The sequence below is a fragment of the Balaenoptera physalus genome (assembly GCF_965194825.1).
Source record: "Balaenoptera physalus genome assembly, chromosome: 10".
Taxonomy (NCBI): domain Eukaryota; kingdom Metazoa; phylum Chordata; class Mammalia; order Artiodactyla; family Balaenopteridae; genus Balaenoptera; species Balaenoptera physalus.
In genome coordinates, this window is record NC_138889.1 from 70,730,634 (window position 1) to 70,750,119 (window position 19,486).

The following is a 19,486-nucleotide window of genomic DNA, read 5'->3' on the forward strand; positions in this document are numbered from 1 at the left end:
TCAGTGATAGGTCAGGAACAGCATTTGCTCTGCCTCAGCTGAGACTGTGAGATGTTTCCTACACCACAGGTCTAGGAGCTGAGCCATGTACCCAGGACACAGCCTTGGAAAGGTCATCAGTGCTGTTCACAGTGGCAACAGCTCCACCTGGCTGCCTTGGGGTGAGATTCATATTCTGATTGGGGCAAAACCAGAATTGGGTTCTGGGCCTACTGAGGGTTGCAACAAAGACCAGACCAAGTAGAGTTATTTATCCAGAGGTGGTAGAACAGCTTTGCAAGGAAAGCAAAAGATGAGGCTGTGAGTGTCAGGTGTGACAGAGGAAGGAGGAAGATAAATCATGATGTGAGAAGGCAGGGGATTGGGAGCCAGGTGGGGAGCAGAGACAGGGCGAACAGGAGGCTCAGGCCTGAAGCTGTGAACACTGCAAGAAGGGGGGCAGGCAGGGATGCTTCTGCAGGGTGTGCGTCCCGCAGTGTAGGGCCAGGCCGCTGGGGGGGCATCCGGTGCAGATTCCTGCCTCTTTGGTCGCATTCCCCGCCCCTCTCTGTGTGCAGCCTGCACCTGGTCTGAGCACACCGCGCTCCCTCCTGCTTCCCCGGCTTTCTCTCTAAGTGCCTTGGCCTCTTGTCTGTCTGCTCAGCTGGTCCCAGCTCTGTGAAGTATTTCCTGATCCTCCCCTCCCCATCACCCCAGCACAGTTAAGGGGACTTTCTGCCCTGTGTCCCCACAGTACCATCCACAGACCTCATTATAGCAGCTATCACATTGCTGTAATTATTATAAATGCCTGTCTCCCCTGCTAATCCATGAGCTCCCTGGGGCAAGGGTCACGTTCCACCCCTTGCATGGGGCCTGACATATCATAGGCTTTCAAAAAGTCAAGTGAATGAATTTTTTAAGAATTTCCTTGGATTCAGCTGAAAAGGCAATTGCAGTAATTTGAATTGTGCAATTTCTACTGTGTCGTCTTTGAAAAACAGTTTTACTTTTCCTCCTACTACAGATGACTCATTCCTCGGGCAAATAATGCATTTCAGAACTTCACTACAGCCAATCTTTTGAAAATCTTTTTGTGAGTGCTCTTGCCTAAAGACAAAAACACGACGAGCTTTCGTAATCCCTCAACTGGGTTTTGAGTGATGGAATACTAGAGAGGTTTTGGAACCCCTTTGATTACTGCAAAGCATCCAAAGACGATTGGGTGGGTGGATAATGAAAATAACAATGCGAACATTGGCTCCATGTACTGAGCACTTAATAAATGGCAGTGAATTTTGGGCATTTGGATATGTGTGGTGTCCCTTATCTCATTCAGTCCACGTACAGAACCTTACAACATGAGCATGATTGTCTGCATTCAGATGAGAAAGCTGAGAATCAGAAAATGTAGGTAACTTTCAGGAAAGTGGCAGACATAGGATTTGAACTCAGGTCTATCTGATTCCAGAATGGTGCCATTTACAACAATGCCCTGTTTCTTCTAGACTGAGTAAAGAAGTCATACACTGAAGATGGATGCTGATTTTTGACAAGACAGCGTGAAGGTAAGGCATTCCTGGACAATTGTTTTAAGTGGACAGAGGTGAAGACAAACATCTGTCCCCCATGACACTCACATGATACCCAGCCACCTCCATCTAGCTGTCCTTCTCTGTCCACCCACACGTAAGGGCATAAAGACCCTTTTCTGATAGGAGCAAAGATTCTCGCTCACTGCTTAATTACAACTTACTGCTCCTTGTTCCAGCAATACCATGGCAACAAGTAGCATTGGCACAGGAATCGAAAGGGAGAAGCGTTGCCTAGTAACAGAGTAGTAGAAAGAGCTTTAGGATTCTGGATGCTGAGTTCCAGTTCTGGTTCTGACTACCTGGGGCACTGTGGATAAACCCAGCTCCTCTGAGCCTCAGTGTCTTGTCATCTGTAAAATGGGGATAATAGCAGCAATCTTGGAGGGTGTTGCCATGACTGCATAAAAAGCAAATCATTCCATGCATGTAGGATTACTGTCAGGATCATTATTTTAGGGAGAAAAACATTATGCACATGGATTAAATCAGAAAGGGAAATTTTTGAAGGACTTACTAGCTTATCTGACTTATTTTAGCTACTTTGTTATAAGGAATGTAAATTGATGGAAAATTTCTGGAAGGTCTTTAAGAACCATCAGTCAAAATTTAAATATGGGTACCCTTTGACTTGGCGACTTCCCTCCTAGGAAATACCTGCACGTGTTCATAAAGAGACATACAAGGTGAAAAACTGGAAACCACATAAAATGTGCACTAAAGAAGGACTACCACAGATCAACACGATGGAACATTGTGCAGAATTTAAAAGAACAAGGCAGGTCCTGCTTCCCCACCATGGAGAGATTTCTAAAATATAAAGTTTAGTGAAATGAAAGTAAGTCATAGATGCACATCCATCCACAAATATACTCATAAAAATGCATCTTGAAAAACCTGAAAGGATCTATAATAAATTGTTAACAGTAGTTACCAACTTCTTGCCGTTTCCAGAGTAGTCTGTAGATGTTTTGGCCTCTCTACTTTTTTTTTTTTTGCTATGCCTCGGGTAATGGAGGGATCTTAGTTCCCTGACTAGGGATGGAAACCTTGCTTCCTGCAGTGGAAGCTCGGAGTCCTAACCACTGGAACGCCAAGGAAGTCCCAGCCTCCCTGCTTTTGCATATGCCGTTCTGTCTGCCTAAAACGGTAGGCCTTCTTTCCACCTGTGAGCCCCCGCTGGTCCCCAGAGTGTAGGTAAATATCATCTCCTCTCTGAAGCCCTCCGGGTTCCACTGGTGGACTTCACATGTCCCTCCAGGGCTATATTGCTTATATCATGACACTGGCACTGTAATTATTTGCTTGTGCGTCTGACTCCCCGCCTAGACTGTGAGATCCTTGGGGAGCAGAATCACATCTCATTGTCTTGGTTACTCCAGGGCCTACTCAGGTGTTTGGTAGCTCACCGAATTGAAACAAGTGGCTAAACATTAACAGAAATAAGAACAGCGGGTGAAGGCTTTGAGCCCCAGTTTTCTCAAAGACACCATCCCAAGCCATGCCTTTGTGTCCATTCATAGCTCAGGAGGTGTGCTGTAGGAGAAAAGGAGAAAAAAGTCACAGATAGGGAGCGAGCTAGGTAGAAATTGCTTGAAATAAAAATTCAGAGGCATTGGTGTTCGCAAGCCATTCTGCAATCTGAACAGCAGGTGGCGCAAGTGACCTAGATTTCTCCGACCGACACCAAAGGAACCCACAAGGTAAGGTTTTGGAAAAATTGGGAAGATGGAAGCATGAACATGAGCCTCTGTTTTCCCTGCCTTGTTGTGGCACAAGACATGAAAGCAGATTCAGTGTTCTCCCCTAGGATTTCAGTTCCTAGATATCTGGCTTTCCCGCCTCTGTTCTCCACCGTCTTCAATCCATCCTCACTCAGTTTTGTTCTTTGAAAATGCACGGACCCTGTTGGGGAAATGAGCATTTCCATTTTCACCAGCGGCTGTGAATATTAGTAAAACCCATTTGAAGGGCAATTCGACAATGCCTGTGAAAAGGAGAACACTTAGCTTAGAGAAGACAAGCAAGCACTCAAGATTTACTTAAATACTGCACTGCATTTATGGATGGGATGTTTGTCACTATTTGAATTTTTTCTGGAGGCAATTGATTAGTCAATTCTTTAAATGGTAGATAAGCAAACAAGTCTCTGCTAACTATAATTAATGTTCAACTTTATATATTAATTAGGGTAGGTAGTTATTTTGGTAAATTTGGTAGTTATTGTTATAACTTTATGTAATGAATTTATTTATGGCAAATGCAGGCATGCAAGTGCATAATAGCTAGACAGGCTAAATAAATACCATACTGTTGCTGGGGAGGGTTGTTATTTTTGTTTTGTGCAAAATACATTTATTATTTCAACAAATATTTAGTAAACACATACTATTTATGCAAAAACTACTTATGGAGTGACTACCACATGCTAGGCACTGTTTCAGGTGCTAGAAATAAAATGCATCAGTGGCAAACAAATTCTCTGTCCTCGTGGAACTTTCGATCTAGTGAGGGAGATAAACAAATAAACATGTACATATATGGCAAGTGATTATAACTGCTATGAAAAAGGATAAAGCTACCAAAAAATAAGAGTGATGGAAGCTGTTATTTTAACTTGGGTGCTCAAGTTCTGTCTTTTGTGCTGGAGATTCAACGTTGATCAAAATCAGACATGATTTCTGCCCCCCATGGAACTCTTAATGTCAGGGGGAGAGAAAGCCACTACTCAAATAATGACGCATACAATTGTCTACCGCTATTAGTGTCATGAAGAAATACATGCATGGTGTTATGAAACCTTGTTAAAGGGAAATTTGACCTCTTTGGGGAGGTCAGGATGGATTTCTCTGAGAAAGTGATGCTTACACTGAAGTAAGAAGATGCTTGCACTGCTTGATGTAAAGCATAAGTAGAAGTTAACTAAGCCAGGAGTATAGAGAATATTCCAGGCAGCGGGAATAGCCATTCAAAGGCCCTGGGGCAAGAGGGAACAAGGGGGAATAGGGAAGGGAAAGAAAGCTAGAGAGGGGAGAATAGGATGAGGGGATAGATAAAAGGAAAACTATAGGCCATGTTAAGGGTTTTGTCACTGTTCTAAGAAGATGAAAAGTTATCTGAGTTTTAAGCATATGGCCGCATAATTAGATGACTAATTCAAAAAGATGCCTACAAGTGCTCTGTAGGGCCTGGACTCGAGAGACGCCGATTACATGTGGGATAGCCCACACCATAGCAATAGTCCCTGCAAATGATAATGTTGACTTGGACTAGGGCAGTAAGTTGGAGTTCAAGAGCAGTGGGTGGATTTGAGAAACTTTTAGGAGGGAAAAGAAATAGCCTTTGGCGATAAATTGGAGATAAGATGTACAAGATAAAGAGATACCAAAAATAACTCTGAGATTTCTGGCTTGTGTGATGAGATGAACAGTGGTGCTGTCCTCTAAGACAAAGAGCACTGAAAGAGGACCACATGTAGGGGGTAAGATTTGGGTCCTGTTGGTTCTGAGGTGCCTTTGAGACATCTGCATGGAAATATCAAGTCAAAGTTGGAGTTATGGGCCTGGAACTTAGAAGAAGAGGCCAAGTCTGAAGGTCTAAGTTTCCATGTTCTTTACAGAGAACTGAAGTTGTGGGTAAGGATGTGCTCACCTAGGAAGAGAAACATTAACATTTGATGGTGAAAATGAGAAGGATAGACCTGCAAAGGGTACAGGGAAACCAGAGAAGAAACCAGGAGAATATTTTGTCTTTAAAGCCAAGGGAGGAGTGTTTTCAGAAGGAGTGAATGGTCCAGTGGGAGCCCCTGCTGAGAGGGCAAGTAAGATGAGGCTGGGAAAACGTCCCTTGGACATTATCACAAGGAGGTAATCGAGACCTAAATGGGAGCTATTCTGGTGGTGGGCAGCGCCAGCATCCTACCTTGAGTGACTGAAGGGGGAGTAGGGGAGTAAGGAAAATGGAGACATTAAGTAGAGACAACACTTTGGAGGAGCTTAACTGCGAAGGAAAAGAAAGAAACGGATGGGGCCGTGGAGTTGGAGGAGCCATCCACGCAGATACTGAAGTCAACCAGGTAGAAAGCAGAGATGGGGATGTAAAGGAAGACGATAAGCCAGGTACTCAAGTCTTCAGTGGATGAGAGCTCGTGACTGTGGGCTGGATGACGATGGCAACAGGGAGGGAAGAGAGCAGTCTGGCTGAACAGCATGAAGCTCAAAGGGTAGAGAAATAATATTGTGGAAGCAGCATTTGGGAACAAGGACAATGACAAACCTTCCAACCCTAAGACTGCGGGTGTGGAGGGCGAACGACCACGACTGGAGAGGGGTGCAGGGTGTGTGGTGTCCCCAGGGCCAGCCAGCCTTCATTACTCAGAAGGAGAGGGAAGGAACACACAGAGGAAAAGTTGAAGAGCTTGGGTGGCTTGGTGGTTGTGGAACAAGCAATTCCTGAGGGCTCAGTCATAGGAGTTTGGGAGGTCAGGGGCTGGGTCAAAGGCAAGAAAGTCCAGGGCATGATGGAAAGCATGGAACATTAGCAAAGTGATGGCTAGATAACTTATACTTGGGTTGATGACTAATTAAAACAGGGATCACCAATAGGGAGGATTTTGTATCAACTCTCCCTTTGAGGAGCATGGGCACCAGGTACTGGCTGCAGATGCGGTAGACTCTTATCCCCTGAAGCTCTAGACAGATGGGCTGGTAACAGCTACAGGTGTGGTGACCACACACTGTCCAGCTTGGGTGATGGTAGACCCAGGAGAAGGGTGTACAAGATAGAGGCACTGCTCAACCCGTTAGAGAAAAAACTCACCCTAAAACCTCACCATCTCACAAATCAGAGCTTTTTTTGTTTCTTAGCTTGCCTTCCTCCCAGATTTGCACTGACTTTTTATGGACTTACGACATACATGTAGTCTGAGGCTTTGTCTTTTTCTCCTCTTAACATTACGTCAAGAATTCTCCACATTGTTCCATCTTTATCACGGTTAACCTTCAATATGGCAAAAATAATTGTTGCTCTAATCCAGGAGTATTTTTTTGAGCATGAATATATAAAGCGCACCACCACACACACACACACACATAAATAATAAATTCTCCATGCAGACATCCACCCCTGCCTGCATCCTGGGTTATCCATGGCCCACTAATGTATCTCAAGATCCATTGATCCCTTCTTAATCTTTTTTTTCTTTAACACTTGGAACAATTATCAGCAAGCTAGCTGCAACCCCACCCCTTTCTTGCCTACTCAGAAAAACATGCGAGTGAGTGAAAATGACATTATTGTAAGAATAACTTTGAATCCACTCCAGTTTATAACAAAAGCAGCTCATTAGAAAACTTTGGTGCTTTTACTATTAATAGTGCAAATTACGTGCTACTCCGTTCAGACCCAAGTGTAACACGCCAGCGAATCCTGCCACTGTTGCTGAGGGCTATTGGTCTACTGGGGAAGGCAGACGCTAACTCAGGAGACAGGAGCGAGGTCAGCAGCCCACAGCGGGTCACAGAGAGTGCAGTCTTCTCAGAGGAAGTGACATCTGAGTTGGCTCTCGAAGGAGGTTGCCGATCAGAGCAGGAGGGAAGCCCATTCCAAGTAGAAGGAAGAACTCCTATAAAGGCTTAGAGGCCCGAGTACATGCTGCCCAGTTAAGGACCGGTGCACATTCTGCAGTGGCTTTAACCTGCTGCACAGAGGGAACCGTCGAGATGGGAAGGGCCTGTATGACTCATTGAGGGATTTCAACTTTTTCCCATAGGTATGGGGGCCCTGGAAGGTTTTTTGTTTGCTTCAGCTTTATTGAAGTATAGTTGACAAATAAAAATTGTGTATATTTAAGGCACACAGTACGGTGTTTGGATATACACATACCTTGTGAAATGATCACCACAATCAAGCTAAATAACAGAGCCATTTTAACACTTAAGATCTACCCTCTTAGCAAATGTCAGGTGTACAATACACTATGTTAACTACAGTCACCACGCTGTACATTAGATCCCCAGAACTCATTCATCCCGTATAGCTAAGCTTCGTACGCTTTGACCAATATCTCCCCATTTTTTCACCTGCACCCCTCCACCCCCACCAAACCTCTGACAACCCCGTTCTACCCTGTGAGTTCAACTAGTTTAGGTTCCACATGTAAGTGAGATCATACATTTTTTGTCTTTCTGTGTCTGGATTATTTCACTTGGCCTAACATCCTCCAGGTTCATCCATGTTGTTGCAAATGGCAGGATTTCCTTCTCTCTTAAGGCTGAATAATATTCCTTTATATAAAGATACACTCCATTTTTTTGTCCATTCATCCATCAGTGGACAGTTAGGTTGTTTCCGTGTCTTGGCTATTGTGAATAATGCTGCAGTGAATGGGAGAGCAGATACCTTTCCAAGATCCTGATTTCATTGCCTTTGGACATATACCCAGCGTGAGATTGCTGGTAGTTTTTAAACAGAAGATGATGTCCTCTGAATACACCTTGGTTTAGAAAGTTCCAGTAGGAAAAGTATAGAGGAAAGAGCAGAGAAGCTGGAGGCCAGGGTAGGAGAGCAAGGTGGGGCAGTGGAGTGTGGAGGAGCAGGTGGGCGGACAGACTTGGCAAGTGACGATCCTCTGAACTCGAAGAATTGAAAGACAGACGCCTGATCTCTGTATTATCCAGGGCAGTACGTAGTCTGGTGACTGCGCTGTCTGCAATTTGCAACACTGCGTCATCACACTGTCAAAAATCACTCCGTGACTGAGGACAGGGTCATGCAGTCAACGAGAAGGTTTCCTATAGTGAGGGGCTGTGGGAGGAATTTATTTTCTTTTGCTGAAAAATAAACAAAAACAATGTGAGGACTAGAGATTCCCCCAAATAACTCTCCTGCTTTGCTGGTTAATAGAATTTTGCTGGTTAGTAGAATTAGCAGGGGTCAAGGAATCAGATGGACTCCAATTTAAATCCCTGCTCTGCCCCTCACCAGCTTTGTGACTTTGAGCAAATTACATATAACTTGCTTGACCCTCAGTTTCTTCATCTAGAAAATGGACAATAATTCCTACCTTGAAGGACTATGGTGAAGATTCAACAGGATAATACACGCAAAGGCTCCTGCCCTAGTAAACCTCAATGCATATCCTTTCCCACCCCCCTCCTCATCCGACATGGCTGTGCAAGGGTTAATGGACTGAATAGCTACCAACCTGGAGCTGAAAAACAAAGGGTTTGGAGGGAGAGGCTAGTGGGTGTACTTCCAGGCAGAAAGGGAAGTAGGATGAGATGCTACCCATTAAAGCTGACTAATTCCACTGGAATTATGTGCAGGACAAAGGATGTTAATTCAGTGAAATCTCTGGAGTGCTTCAAAGAACTCTGTGTGTGTGCAGTGAGTCCCCTTCCAGGGCTGGCTCGCCTACGCTGGCAGGGGTGGGACAGCTGTGGGTGTGACAAGTGTGACAAGGGGCTTCTTAACAATGCCCTGAATTCAAATCAGCGCGAGCTGCTTCCCCACGAGGCACCTAGAGAAGGGAAGTGGGCGGCGACCTGGGCAGGGCAGGCTTCCCCAAACTCCAGCTGCAGGCTGCCCTGCTGGGGTTGGGGAGGCTGGATCGAGTGACAGCCCACGGCTGACTCACAGCCCGAGAGGCTGGCAGCTAGCTAGCAGCAGACCGGCCGGCGGCCCAAGAGTGAGCTCATTAACCACAGGGACCATGAGCAATGCCATGTCACCAAGGCCCACTCCATCTGTGGGGCAGAGAGGCCCCATCCCTGCTCTTCTTAAAGACCACTGGCTCTGGGAGGTCCAAGGACCACTTGTCCCTGTACTCCTGGGTGTCCCTGACATCCTGCCATTTTACCTTCCATAAAGGCAATTCATTACGTGGCTAGTGACAGATGATGTCATTTGTGTGCCTTGGTGAGAAGGTCACATGACTACATTCATAAAGCAGAACTCAGTGCTCAGCCAGACAGTGTGCCCCTATTTGAGGTTTGGAAAATATGGTTACTGTTAATGTGCTAAACTGGGGCCTTCCTGTCTGTGGTAGAAAAATCCACCAGGCATGGCTTAATTAACCTAAGAAAATTATCTCCAGCAGGCCTGCCTAGGCTGCAGAAATTGCGTCCCTTCCTGAGGCCGACAGCAAGAGAGAAACAGAACACACACGCTCACATGCTATCTATAAAACCAAAAAAGCATCCTCCTGAAGAAAGGAAACCATTTCAGTCTTCATTCATCTTAATGGTCAAATTGGGTCACAGAATAATAGAGATTAATGGTATCTCTTAAGAACAACCAAACCCGGAGAAATGTTTCAAAAGAGGTACCTCTTGAGTGTGGGTGACTTTTAAGTAACCAATACTCATTATAATTTGCTATTCCAAGGAAGTGTGTCAAGACTGGTGAATAAATCCATTGCTGGCTTATATACCTGGGCTCTAGGAAGCTCTTTCTACTCCCAAGAATTTCTCCACCCACTTGCGATGATCTGGAGTTTCCTTTGATTCAAAGGTTTAACTTTCAGAGTCCTCTTTCACAATATTTACATAATGGAATATTTACATTACCAGCACTGATTGCGTTTGAGAGATAGCTGAGCATTATGGCCTGTTGGATTTCTTTTCCTCTGTTTCTTTCTCTCCTTTCTTTCCTTTTTTCTTCCCTCTGTCCCTCCCTCCTTCCTTCACTCGTTCCCTCCTCCCTTCACTCCTTCCCTCCTCCCTCTATTTCATTCATTTATTTATACTGTAAATATCTACTGAGCACATACTGTGTGCTGGAAGGGAGTATAGAGCAATGTCTAAGAGTCTGGGGCCGTGGATCCAGGCCTTTTGCTTTCTTCTTCCATGACTTACACGTGACTTAAGATTCAGTTTTCCTATCAGCCAAAAGGGAACAATAATGAGACCTCCCTCCTAAGACTGTTGAGGGATCGTATGACCTATCACACATAAAACACTTTTCTCCATCCCTGGTCCTTCCCAAATGTCCCACAAATGTTATCATTGTTATCAAAATAATAAAGAATGTAGACTCTGTAGTTAAACAGCTCAGGTTAAAATCCTGGCTCCTACCTACCAGCAATGTGACCCTCGGCAAGAAAGTTCTCTGTGCCTCAGTCTCCTCATCTGTAAAATGGGGCTAATAATAGGTATTTGTTTCATAGGGTTGTTGAAAGGATTTATTAAGATAATATTTGTAAAGTACATAAAACAGTGCCTGACATATAGTAAGCACTCAATAAATCATAGCTATTATGTTTGCTGCTCTTATTATTGGTGGTTCCAGAAATATGAAAATGGGAAATAAGAAAGACACTCACTCTAGTAGAGAAGGCAGGCATGTAAATGAGTAATGACAATGGTGAATGAGTAGAAAAGCAGAAGTAGATACAGAGCACAGGAGGAAGGTTTAGCTTTTGGAGAGAAGGGCAAAGAAAGCTTCACCAAGGAGGTGTTCAAATAGGACATTATTAGGACACGTGTGAAACCTCATTAGGAAACACTTTATTTTCTTCGTCTTCCCAAATTTATTCTTGAGTCTCAAGTACGAATATCTCTGGCCAGTTCTCAAAGTTCTCTGTAATCTGGCCCAGCTCTATTTTCTTGCACACTCAGATACGTCAGCCTGCCTTACAGCTAAACGTCTCCCTTACTGTCCCTCAGCCTGACCTTCTGACCTTTGGCCCCGCTGGTCCCATGTTCTAGAACACCCTCCCTCTCATGACCCCCTGTGTACAAATCGTATGTGGTCTTCAAAACCCAGCAGAACTCCACCTGCTCTGTGAAAACCAAATTCCACATTGCTGTGCCCTCTTCTGCCTCTTTTGCACTTTTCAAAACCCTGCAATTGGCATTGTCCCATCGTCCACTGGGATTTGCCTTTTTCAGCGAGGCTCCTCCTTTGCCTTCCGTAACCGATTCCCTATTCTTGGGGTCTCCATTCCTGACATTTTACATTTTACTTGCTCTGCTCCCCCATCCCCGCTCCTCACTTCCAATCAACCTCGTCTGTAGTGGTGGTCCCATCAGCTCCCTCGGTTCCTGCCTCCTCACACCCTCCCAGGCTCTGACACTGGCCTTTGAGCTGAGCATCTGACTCCTGTCTCCTATTCCCAATCTCTCCCGTGCACCGTTGCCTCCACAGAGATTAGCTGGGCCAAGAAGAGGCAAAAAAAAAAAAAAAAAAAAAGACTTACTTTTCATTGTCTGCTCTTGGGAATCTTTCCAGTTTTGCATCATGTGCATGGATTTGTCTGCTCATAAAAAAAAGAAAGACATGTTTAAATAAATGAGTATATTGAAATAAAGCCTCTATGCTTTGTCCACTTTGCCCCACCTGAGTTGGCAACTCTCAGGAATCTCCCCAGCCTAGGGGTGCAGAACCTCCTGGCTCTGCCATGCAATGTTTTCCTTCTCATTGGGCGCAGACGGGCTGGCTCCTTGGCCACAGAGAAAGGCTTCAGACGTGCTTTGAGAGAAGAGAACCGGTAATGACAGCAAATCCTCTGTCTGAAGTCCAGCTTTGTTTAGACACTTTATTTGCTTAATTTTTAAGTGTTTGAGAAATTGGAAAAAACTTTTTCATCCCTATCCAGATAAGGCAAGAGAAAGTTGTGTCCCTGTGAGCTTGTGAGAGCCTCTCTTTGCCAAGGAAGCCCTGCCAGGTCTGGGGTACAAGTTAGGGGCAGGAAGCAGTGTAGGGAAGGCTGGGCAGTAGTGGGCATTGATTTTGATGGGAAATAAAGGGAGAGCGAGACCCTTTTACCCATGTCCTCCTTGATGTTCACAGTTCCTGTTTCTTTATGATCAAAAGGCTCCTAAGAGTACACAGGCAGCGCAGATTTCGCAGATCCTAACGCAGCTGATTAAAGAAATAGCGTAACTGCCAGACTTTTACAAAACCTGCACAATATTAGCACAAAGTGACTAAACAGCAGTGCATCTGGGTTACCACCACTGAGTGCTGAGATGGTCAATGGCATCCCACGGGCAGTGCCCTGGGGCTGGCACAGGGGGTAAGAGACCCCTTGCTGCTCCTAAGCGAGGCCCAGCTCTTCCCAGACCCCACTTTCCCACCTCCAGCCAAGCAGACCCCAGGTACACTCCTGCCAAACGAACAGCCAAGAGGTGAAAGAAGGCACAGTGTCGAGTCATCGGAGACCACAGAAACAGGACAGAGGTGGAGTGCAGGTCTAGGAAAAGATCATAAAGTCCACAAAGAGAGTTATCTGAGCTGCAATCAGCGGGAAAACATGCTAGCAACCGCCCTCCCCGCTGGCCCCCAATCTTTTGCAGTTGCCAGTTTATCTCCAATCTTCTCCCTGAGTTGCCAACTGACATTGGTCAATCCAATTCCAGGTCACAGACTTTAGCCAGTTACAAGCAATCATCCCTGCATGGAGGGAAGCTTTGAGCCAATTAACAGGTCATTTAAAAGGGCTCTTTGGCTTCTAAACAAAGTTTTCTTTGCCCATTGCTAAATGCTTCAAATAAATTTTTTAAACAAATCAAGGTAGCAGCTCCTATGGAGATGCTGACTGACTTGAAGTGGGTGCAGGGGGCTTGCCCTGTGTCCTGAGACCTCGGTGCTCATCACACATCCCGGAACTGAGGGGTCAGAAGGCAGGAGCAGGGTTCCTTCAAGGTGTCTACCCTCAACTTCTTTCCTGAGGCAAAAAAAGTTCCAAATTAGTGTTTGTTTTCTTTCACAAGTCAAGGGCTTTGCATTTCCAATGAAGTGCCTTCTACCAAGAGGAATTTTATAATCCGATTCAAGGGGATTTCAGCTCATGAAAGAGGATTAGGAGCCATTGGTTGGGTGACAAGTTCCAACGTATTTCCTATCAAGAGCCTCTTAAGGTTCTTTTCCCTGTCTGGGAGCTCTGCTCTCTTTACCGTAAGAAGCTCAGAAGACACACATTAGACACTCAGGTAGTTTTCTCTCCTGAGGTGCCCCCACCTCCTTCTCTTGCTCTTTGCTGTACATCATTTAAAAAGTCCATGTTGCCTTTTTAAACTTTGAGGCAAAACAAAAATGTTTGGAAAATGAAAACCAAAATTGTAACCAATCCTCGGGCCCCTGGGCACAGGTAGTAAAATGAACAAGAGCTGAATTTAATCCTTCTGATTGCTATGTCTCCACTGGGCCAGTCACCTCATCCCAGAAAAGGGCAAGACGAGAACATTCTTTCTCTCCAAACAGGAGCAGTGTTCCAGGCTGGCTTCTTAAGCAGGAGCTATCAGACAAGGTCTGAAGAGACACCACCAGCAGGACTCAGGCAGCTGGAACCCAGTTCCCTGGCAGCTGCCTGCCAGGCCTGGCTCTGCACCAGGGCAGGGGCTCCCGTGGCATTCTTCTGCAAGATGTGTAAGCTGGGAGGAAGGATGAGCGGACAGCTCTTTCCAACCTCCCTCTGACTCACAGGACAAAAGAGGGCTAATTGTTTTTCTCTTGAATGAGCATGTAGGCATTAAAAAAAAGGCTGCCTTGTGAATGGGAGACCTTGAACTTGGAGTCAGCCATATCTGGGTCCCAGTTCTTGCTCTGCCACTTTCTAGCCGTGCATACGTCTCCAAGCCTCACACCCTTCATCCTTCACTTGTAAAAGGGAAAAGGAATAATACCAATTTAATGGGGCATTATCAGGATTAAAGGCAATATGGTACAGGATAGGGCCAGACTCCATAAATGTCTGCTAAATTGGAATCGTCAGTATGGTCAATGGACATATTCAGGAATAACAAACCTAATCTGCACAATTCAGTACTGCTTTTATTTATTTTTATGGTTTCTAACTCCTTTGTTAGAAGGAGATGGAAACTTCCTCCTGGATTTCTTCAACTTCTAAATAAGGCTCCTATTAAATGCATAACGAGAAAGGCCATTGTCTAGACAATATCCTCTTAGCAACCCCTAGAAGACCACTGGTTTCGTATGATAAATTTTTCCTCACAACTAATTTTCAGGCTCCTGAGAGCCAGGGTGATCACTTCAAATCACCATGCTTCTGATGAGTTTAGGTGACATCTTGGTGTCTTGGCCCCTGATCCCATCAGGCTTTTCTCCATCAGCCCCTACCCCCATTGCAGGTGGCCTCTGAGCTTAGGATGGTCAGGACAAGTGCTTCCTTCCTCCCTCCCTCTGAATGCCCAGCCTGGGGCTTGGCTGCAACCAGGACCCCAGAATCTCCCCCTTCTTTTACAGAAATTCTGAAGCAAGCCGCTCCCTCTGCCTGCAGCTCAGGTGGAAAATGTCCCAATGTTACTGGTACAATGATTACCCTTTTACTTACACGGCTTCCTCCGTTGGGTATCTCCAACGCTTTTTGAAAGGAACGTTTTTTTAAAAATGTCTTTCTGCTGCAATTCCCTTGCTTCATTTTACCTTCTCCCCTCTCCCCAGCTTTGTTGTTTGCTGGTTCAGTTATTAATGTATTGGAATAATAGCCCCAGTTACCAGTAGAAGTGTAAATGGGACATGCTTCCTTAACCTAAAGAGTTAAAATAAAGAAGCAGGTGTTTTTCACTCATTCATTCCAGCACATTTCCTGAGCAGTGACTGTCTTCAGGTTACTTTGCTCAGGAAATGAAGATGAATAATACGGCACGTCTGGCTTCAAAGAGCTCAGAGGTTAGAGCAGGGACTCTGACCCCAGGCTTCATGGGTATGATTCGGAGGACCTACAACCCTCTGAAATGATAGACATAGTTTATGTATACGTGCCTGGTGAATTTTTCAGGGAGAAAATATAACTCTTATCAGATTCTCAAAGGCTTCCAGAATTTAAGAAAAGTGGGGTTGGGGAGGGGTGGTTAAGAGCCACTGATCCAGATGGAGATACTGCCATGCAAACAAATTGTTAAGCTGCTGTATCTTGCAGTCACCTTTGACGGATTGCATCTCTCTCTCCTGTATCCAATCTGTCAGGAAATCCTGCTGGCTCCACCTTGAAAATATATCACAAATTTTTCCTCTCCTCATCCCTGCCACTGCTACCATCCTGGTCCATGCCATCCTTACTGCCTGGAGAATTGCTTCTACCTTCATACCTACAGTATATTTTTACCACCGAAGCCAGCCTGATGCTTTTAAAGAACAAAGCAGGTTATATCACTCCTCTGATTAAAATGCATCAGACGCTTCCCTGTTCATACAGAATAACCCCAAAGGCCTCATGCTGTTCTGGAAGGACCAATATGCTAATCCTTCACCTCTGTTCCTTCTCTGACCTTGACACTAACATGTTTTCTCTCACTCACTCCTCTCCAGCCTCATTTACTTCCTGCTGGTCCTCATACATCTCTGGTAAAGGCAGCAGGGCATTTGCACGCCCTTTCCTCTGCCTGCAACACTCCTCCCCCAGGTGTCAGCTTGGCTTCCTCCTCTGCTTTATTCAAATCTCTGCTCAGAGGTCACTTGATCAAAAACATCTCTTATGACCAACCTAGCCAGAGCAGCACCCCACTTCCTCTCAGCCTTGGTTTTCTCTTTCATCTGACATTAAATGATATATTTGTTCATTTGCATATTGTACACCCACCCCACTCCACACACGCACATGCATGTAAATCCCTTGAAAGCAGGGACTTCGGCTGTTAGGTTCATCACTCTATCTCCAGCCGCCTAGAACAGTGCCTGGTTTATAGAAGCTTCTAAATAAACATTTGCTGAATGAATGAATGAACAAACTGCACATAGGGTTAAAGGCAGTGAGGTGAGTAATAATAGCTTTGTCTATAAAACACTATGGAAGAAGAAACCACTAACTCTGTTTTGGGAAGGTGAGGGGGAGAAACCTGCCAGCTTAAAGAAAGCTTCTGGAGGAGGTGATACACAATTTTAGCATGTTAAAGGCAGGGGCCTAGAGCCAGGGCTGTGGAGAAGGGTCTATCAGGGAGAGGAAATAGCATGGGCTAAAACCTGGGGAGGCATAGCCTACTGGGAGCTATAAGCAGCTCCTGTGCCTGGAATATTTACCTAAGGAAGAAGTCAGGGAGTGACAGGAAATGAGATGGAACAATGGACAGGGACCAGATCATCAAGAGTCTAATATGTCTTAGCTGAAGACTCTAGATTTTATCCTGTAAGTGATGGGGAGCCAGTTGAAGATTTTCAGCAGTGTGGGAGTATGCCTAGAAAAATTGCTCTGTGGCAGTGGGCAAGATGGCTTAGAGCCGAGAAGATAGGGAGCCTGGTGGTACATGTGATACAGATGATACAGGTAGGTGAGAATCAAGGAGGCCAGAACTAAGAAGGGACAGTAGAGATGGAGAGAAAGGAATTGGAACTAGGGAAGCAAGACTCTGTAACCCACTGCATTGGAAAGGTGAGAGAAAAGAAAGAGTCCAGGTGACTCTACATCAGGGTCTACTGACACAAGGCCCTGGTGTCCCCAGGCCCGGCCCGTCCCTTGCTCATCGCAAGGATCACTAACCATGGGACTCCTTCCCCCTGAGACATGACTTGGCCTCAGAATCCTCCTCAACACAGTGTACCAGGCAGACATCACCAACTGATTGGAGTCGATGTCAAGTGTTAATCTGTTTGTCAATCCTGATGTAAGGTTCTAGTTTGAGTGACTCTATGGTGCTATCGTGAATAAAAGAAATAGTATAGAAAAAGAAGAAGGCTCTGGCAGGAAGATTTAAGTTAAATTTGCCCACGGGGTCCAATGCATGCAGGAATTGTTCAGATGGAGGACAGCGGAGAGGATAGCTAAACAGCTCCCACATGCGTCCTAACTCAGCTTCCCCACATCTCCTTCCTTATCTCTGTCATCCTCCTATTGAGGACTGAGAGCACAGACCTGTCAGCCTCCAACAGTCGTCTGAACCTGCAGCCTCAGGCCCTGAGGCCTGTCCTGTTTGGGATCCTTCCCTCCTCTCTAGCTTCATCATGTGCTTCTTACCACACAGTTTATGTTCCAGCCCCCCTCTCTCTCCATCATCTTATTCCTTTCCCCTGGAACATTCTTGCCCTCTCCTCCACTCCTCTAGCTTGGTCCAGTTAATGCCTGCTTATCCTTCCCCTGCCAGTTTAGATGTTGCTTCCTCCAGGAAGCCTTCCCGGATGCCCTCTCTTAGCATTCTTGACTTCCCCATCTTAGCACCACTCCATCCCACGGTGTTGCAATTGCCTCGTGATTTGTCTGTCTCCTCCAATAGCCCCCAGTAGCCTATAAGCCCCATGAAGGCAGGGGCCATGCATCTCGTGTTTCTAGTTATAGAGTCGGAGTCTCTCCATACTGTGGTTTCCTCCTCCACGTTCCCAGATGAGTTCTAAGCCCACCCTTGAAGCCTAGTGTCACCTCTCCACACACAACAGTAGGTGTGTTCCCATCAGCCTGCCTCCCCACCTGGCACCCCGGGGTCCCTCCTGTCCCAGCCTGAATTGAGATGGAAGGAGATGAGGATGGGGAGTGGGTTTTGGGGAGGGTCTCAAACAGCTTCTGCGTCTCCAGACTTAAGGGAGCTGACACTCATGGCTGCCTCTCCACGTCCCAGGGGGAATGAGAGCTTGTTGGAAGCTGTTAGGTCTCTCAGGTACTATTTCCATAAATGGGTTGATCCTTCACTCATTGGTAGAGCAGAATTCATATGGTCTAAAGTATGAAGCAGGGACTTCCCTCGCAGTCCAATGGTTAGGACTCCACCCTTCCACTGCAGGGCACACGGGTTTGATCCCTGGTCAGGGAACTAAGAGCCCACAAGCTGCGTGGCCAAAAAATAAAAATAAATCAATAAATAAAATAAAGTATGAAGCAGAATTTAGATTCTGGTTGGTTCCTTGGGAGACATTTGTTTCCTAAGCTGGCCTTTCCAGATCTGGTGACAACACCTTCCATTTTATTCTTCCCAGGTAAATGCCTAAGGGTGCCTATTGGGAGAGTAGACAACCAAGAACACAGTTTCTAGAAACTGCAAAGAACATCCTTCTCTAATTCCTGTAAGGAGGCATTTCTCTAAGAAAGGCTTGTTGGGAAAAAAAAGGCACTGGGGCCTAGGGACACCAGCACCTAGTGCATCGGGCATCGTTTTTGTAGAAAATAGCAAAATAAGAGGATGCTACTTTGGGCTGGGGAGAATATCTGGGGAGAGTAGGAGGGTACACAGAGACAATGACACAGAAAACAAACAAAAAGGAACTGGCTGGGAGTTTATGAGTCACTGTAATTAAAGGGGATCCTGAGAATCTAGCTGGTATTCACCTTTTGTATGCCTATCTTGGGTGAGACATTGATTCAACAAACATTGCCTGAACACCGACAGTGTGCTGCGCACGGTGCCAGGTGTTAACAAGAAGCAGCAGCCGCGTGTGTGGCTGGAGATGCCTCAGTACAGGCTGAGCATGGTGCTTCCTGCTCAGGGCTCTCGTTCAAGAACATGCGTGCTGCAGTGTGACAGATAACAGTTCAGATCACAGCTCTGCCCCTTACTGGCTACGTGATTTTGAGGCAATTAGCAATCCCAGGTTTCTAATTTATAAAATAGAAATAATAGTACTTATCTCAAAATGTTGCCGTGGAGAATAAGCAAGGTGATGGCACCTAGGAGGCCTCCCGCAAACGCGTGCTTTGATTTTTTCATTCAGTAAATATTTATTGCTATTATTCTGGTCCACATTCTTGCTCTCTGAACTCCATCACCTTTTGTCTCCATTATTTCAACATCTCTGTGAAGACAAGCAGAGACAGAAGAACATAAGCCAATGTAGAATAACAGCTTATACTGACTTGTCTAAATAGGCATTTTACCTGCCAAATAATTTGGATTTTCCCCCCCAAAAGGATAAAAACCTCTCTCTAATTAAATCAGTGGGCAGAATGCCTTCCTCATCAAGTGACGACTGACATTGCTAGCAGCACTTCTGTATGAGTGTCTGGCAGGTGACCACTGAAGGCGGCCACAGAGGTG

The 19,486-nt window shown here is 45.6% G+C and overlaps 1 protein-coding gene across 2 annotated transcripts in view; it reads right to left on the reverse strand.

The window, feature by feature from the left end:
• Nucleotides 1–6,650: 6,650 nt before the first annotated feature.
• Nucleotides 6,651–19,486, reverse strand: part of LOC309667512 (uncharacterized protein) — a 47,964-nt gene continuing 35,128 nt past the window's right edge. Inside the window, exons 3-6 of one of the 2 annotated variants that reach the window (XM_082476063.1) lie at nucleotides 13,116–19,244; nucleotides 11,910–12,041; nucleotides 11,770–11,826; nucleotides 6,651–8,401 (exon numbers count right to left, since the gene is read on the reverse strand). In XM_082476063.1, coding sequence (XP_082332189.1) covers nucleotides 8,316–8,401; nucleotides 11,770–11,826; nucleotides 11,910–12,041; nucleotides 13,116–13,173 — 333 coding nt within the window. In that variant the 5' untranslated portion in view covers nucleotides 13,174–19,244 and the 3' untranslated portion in view covers nucleotides 6,651–8,315. Of the gene's footprint in view, nucleotides 8,402–10,248; nucleotides 19,245–19,486 lie in introns of those variants that run through there. The other variant, XM_082476065.1, reaches the window with a different exon arrangement.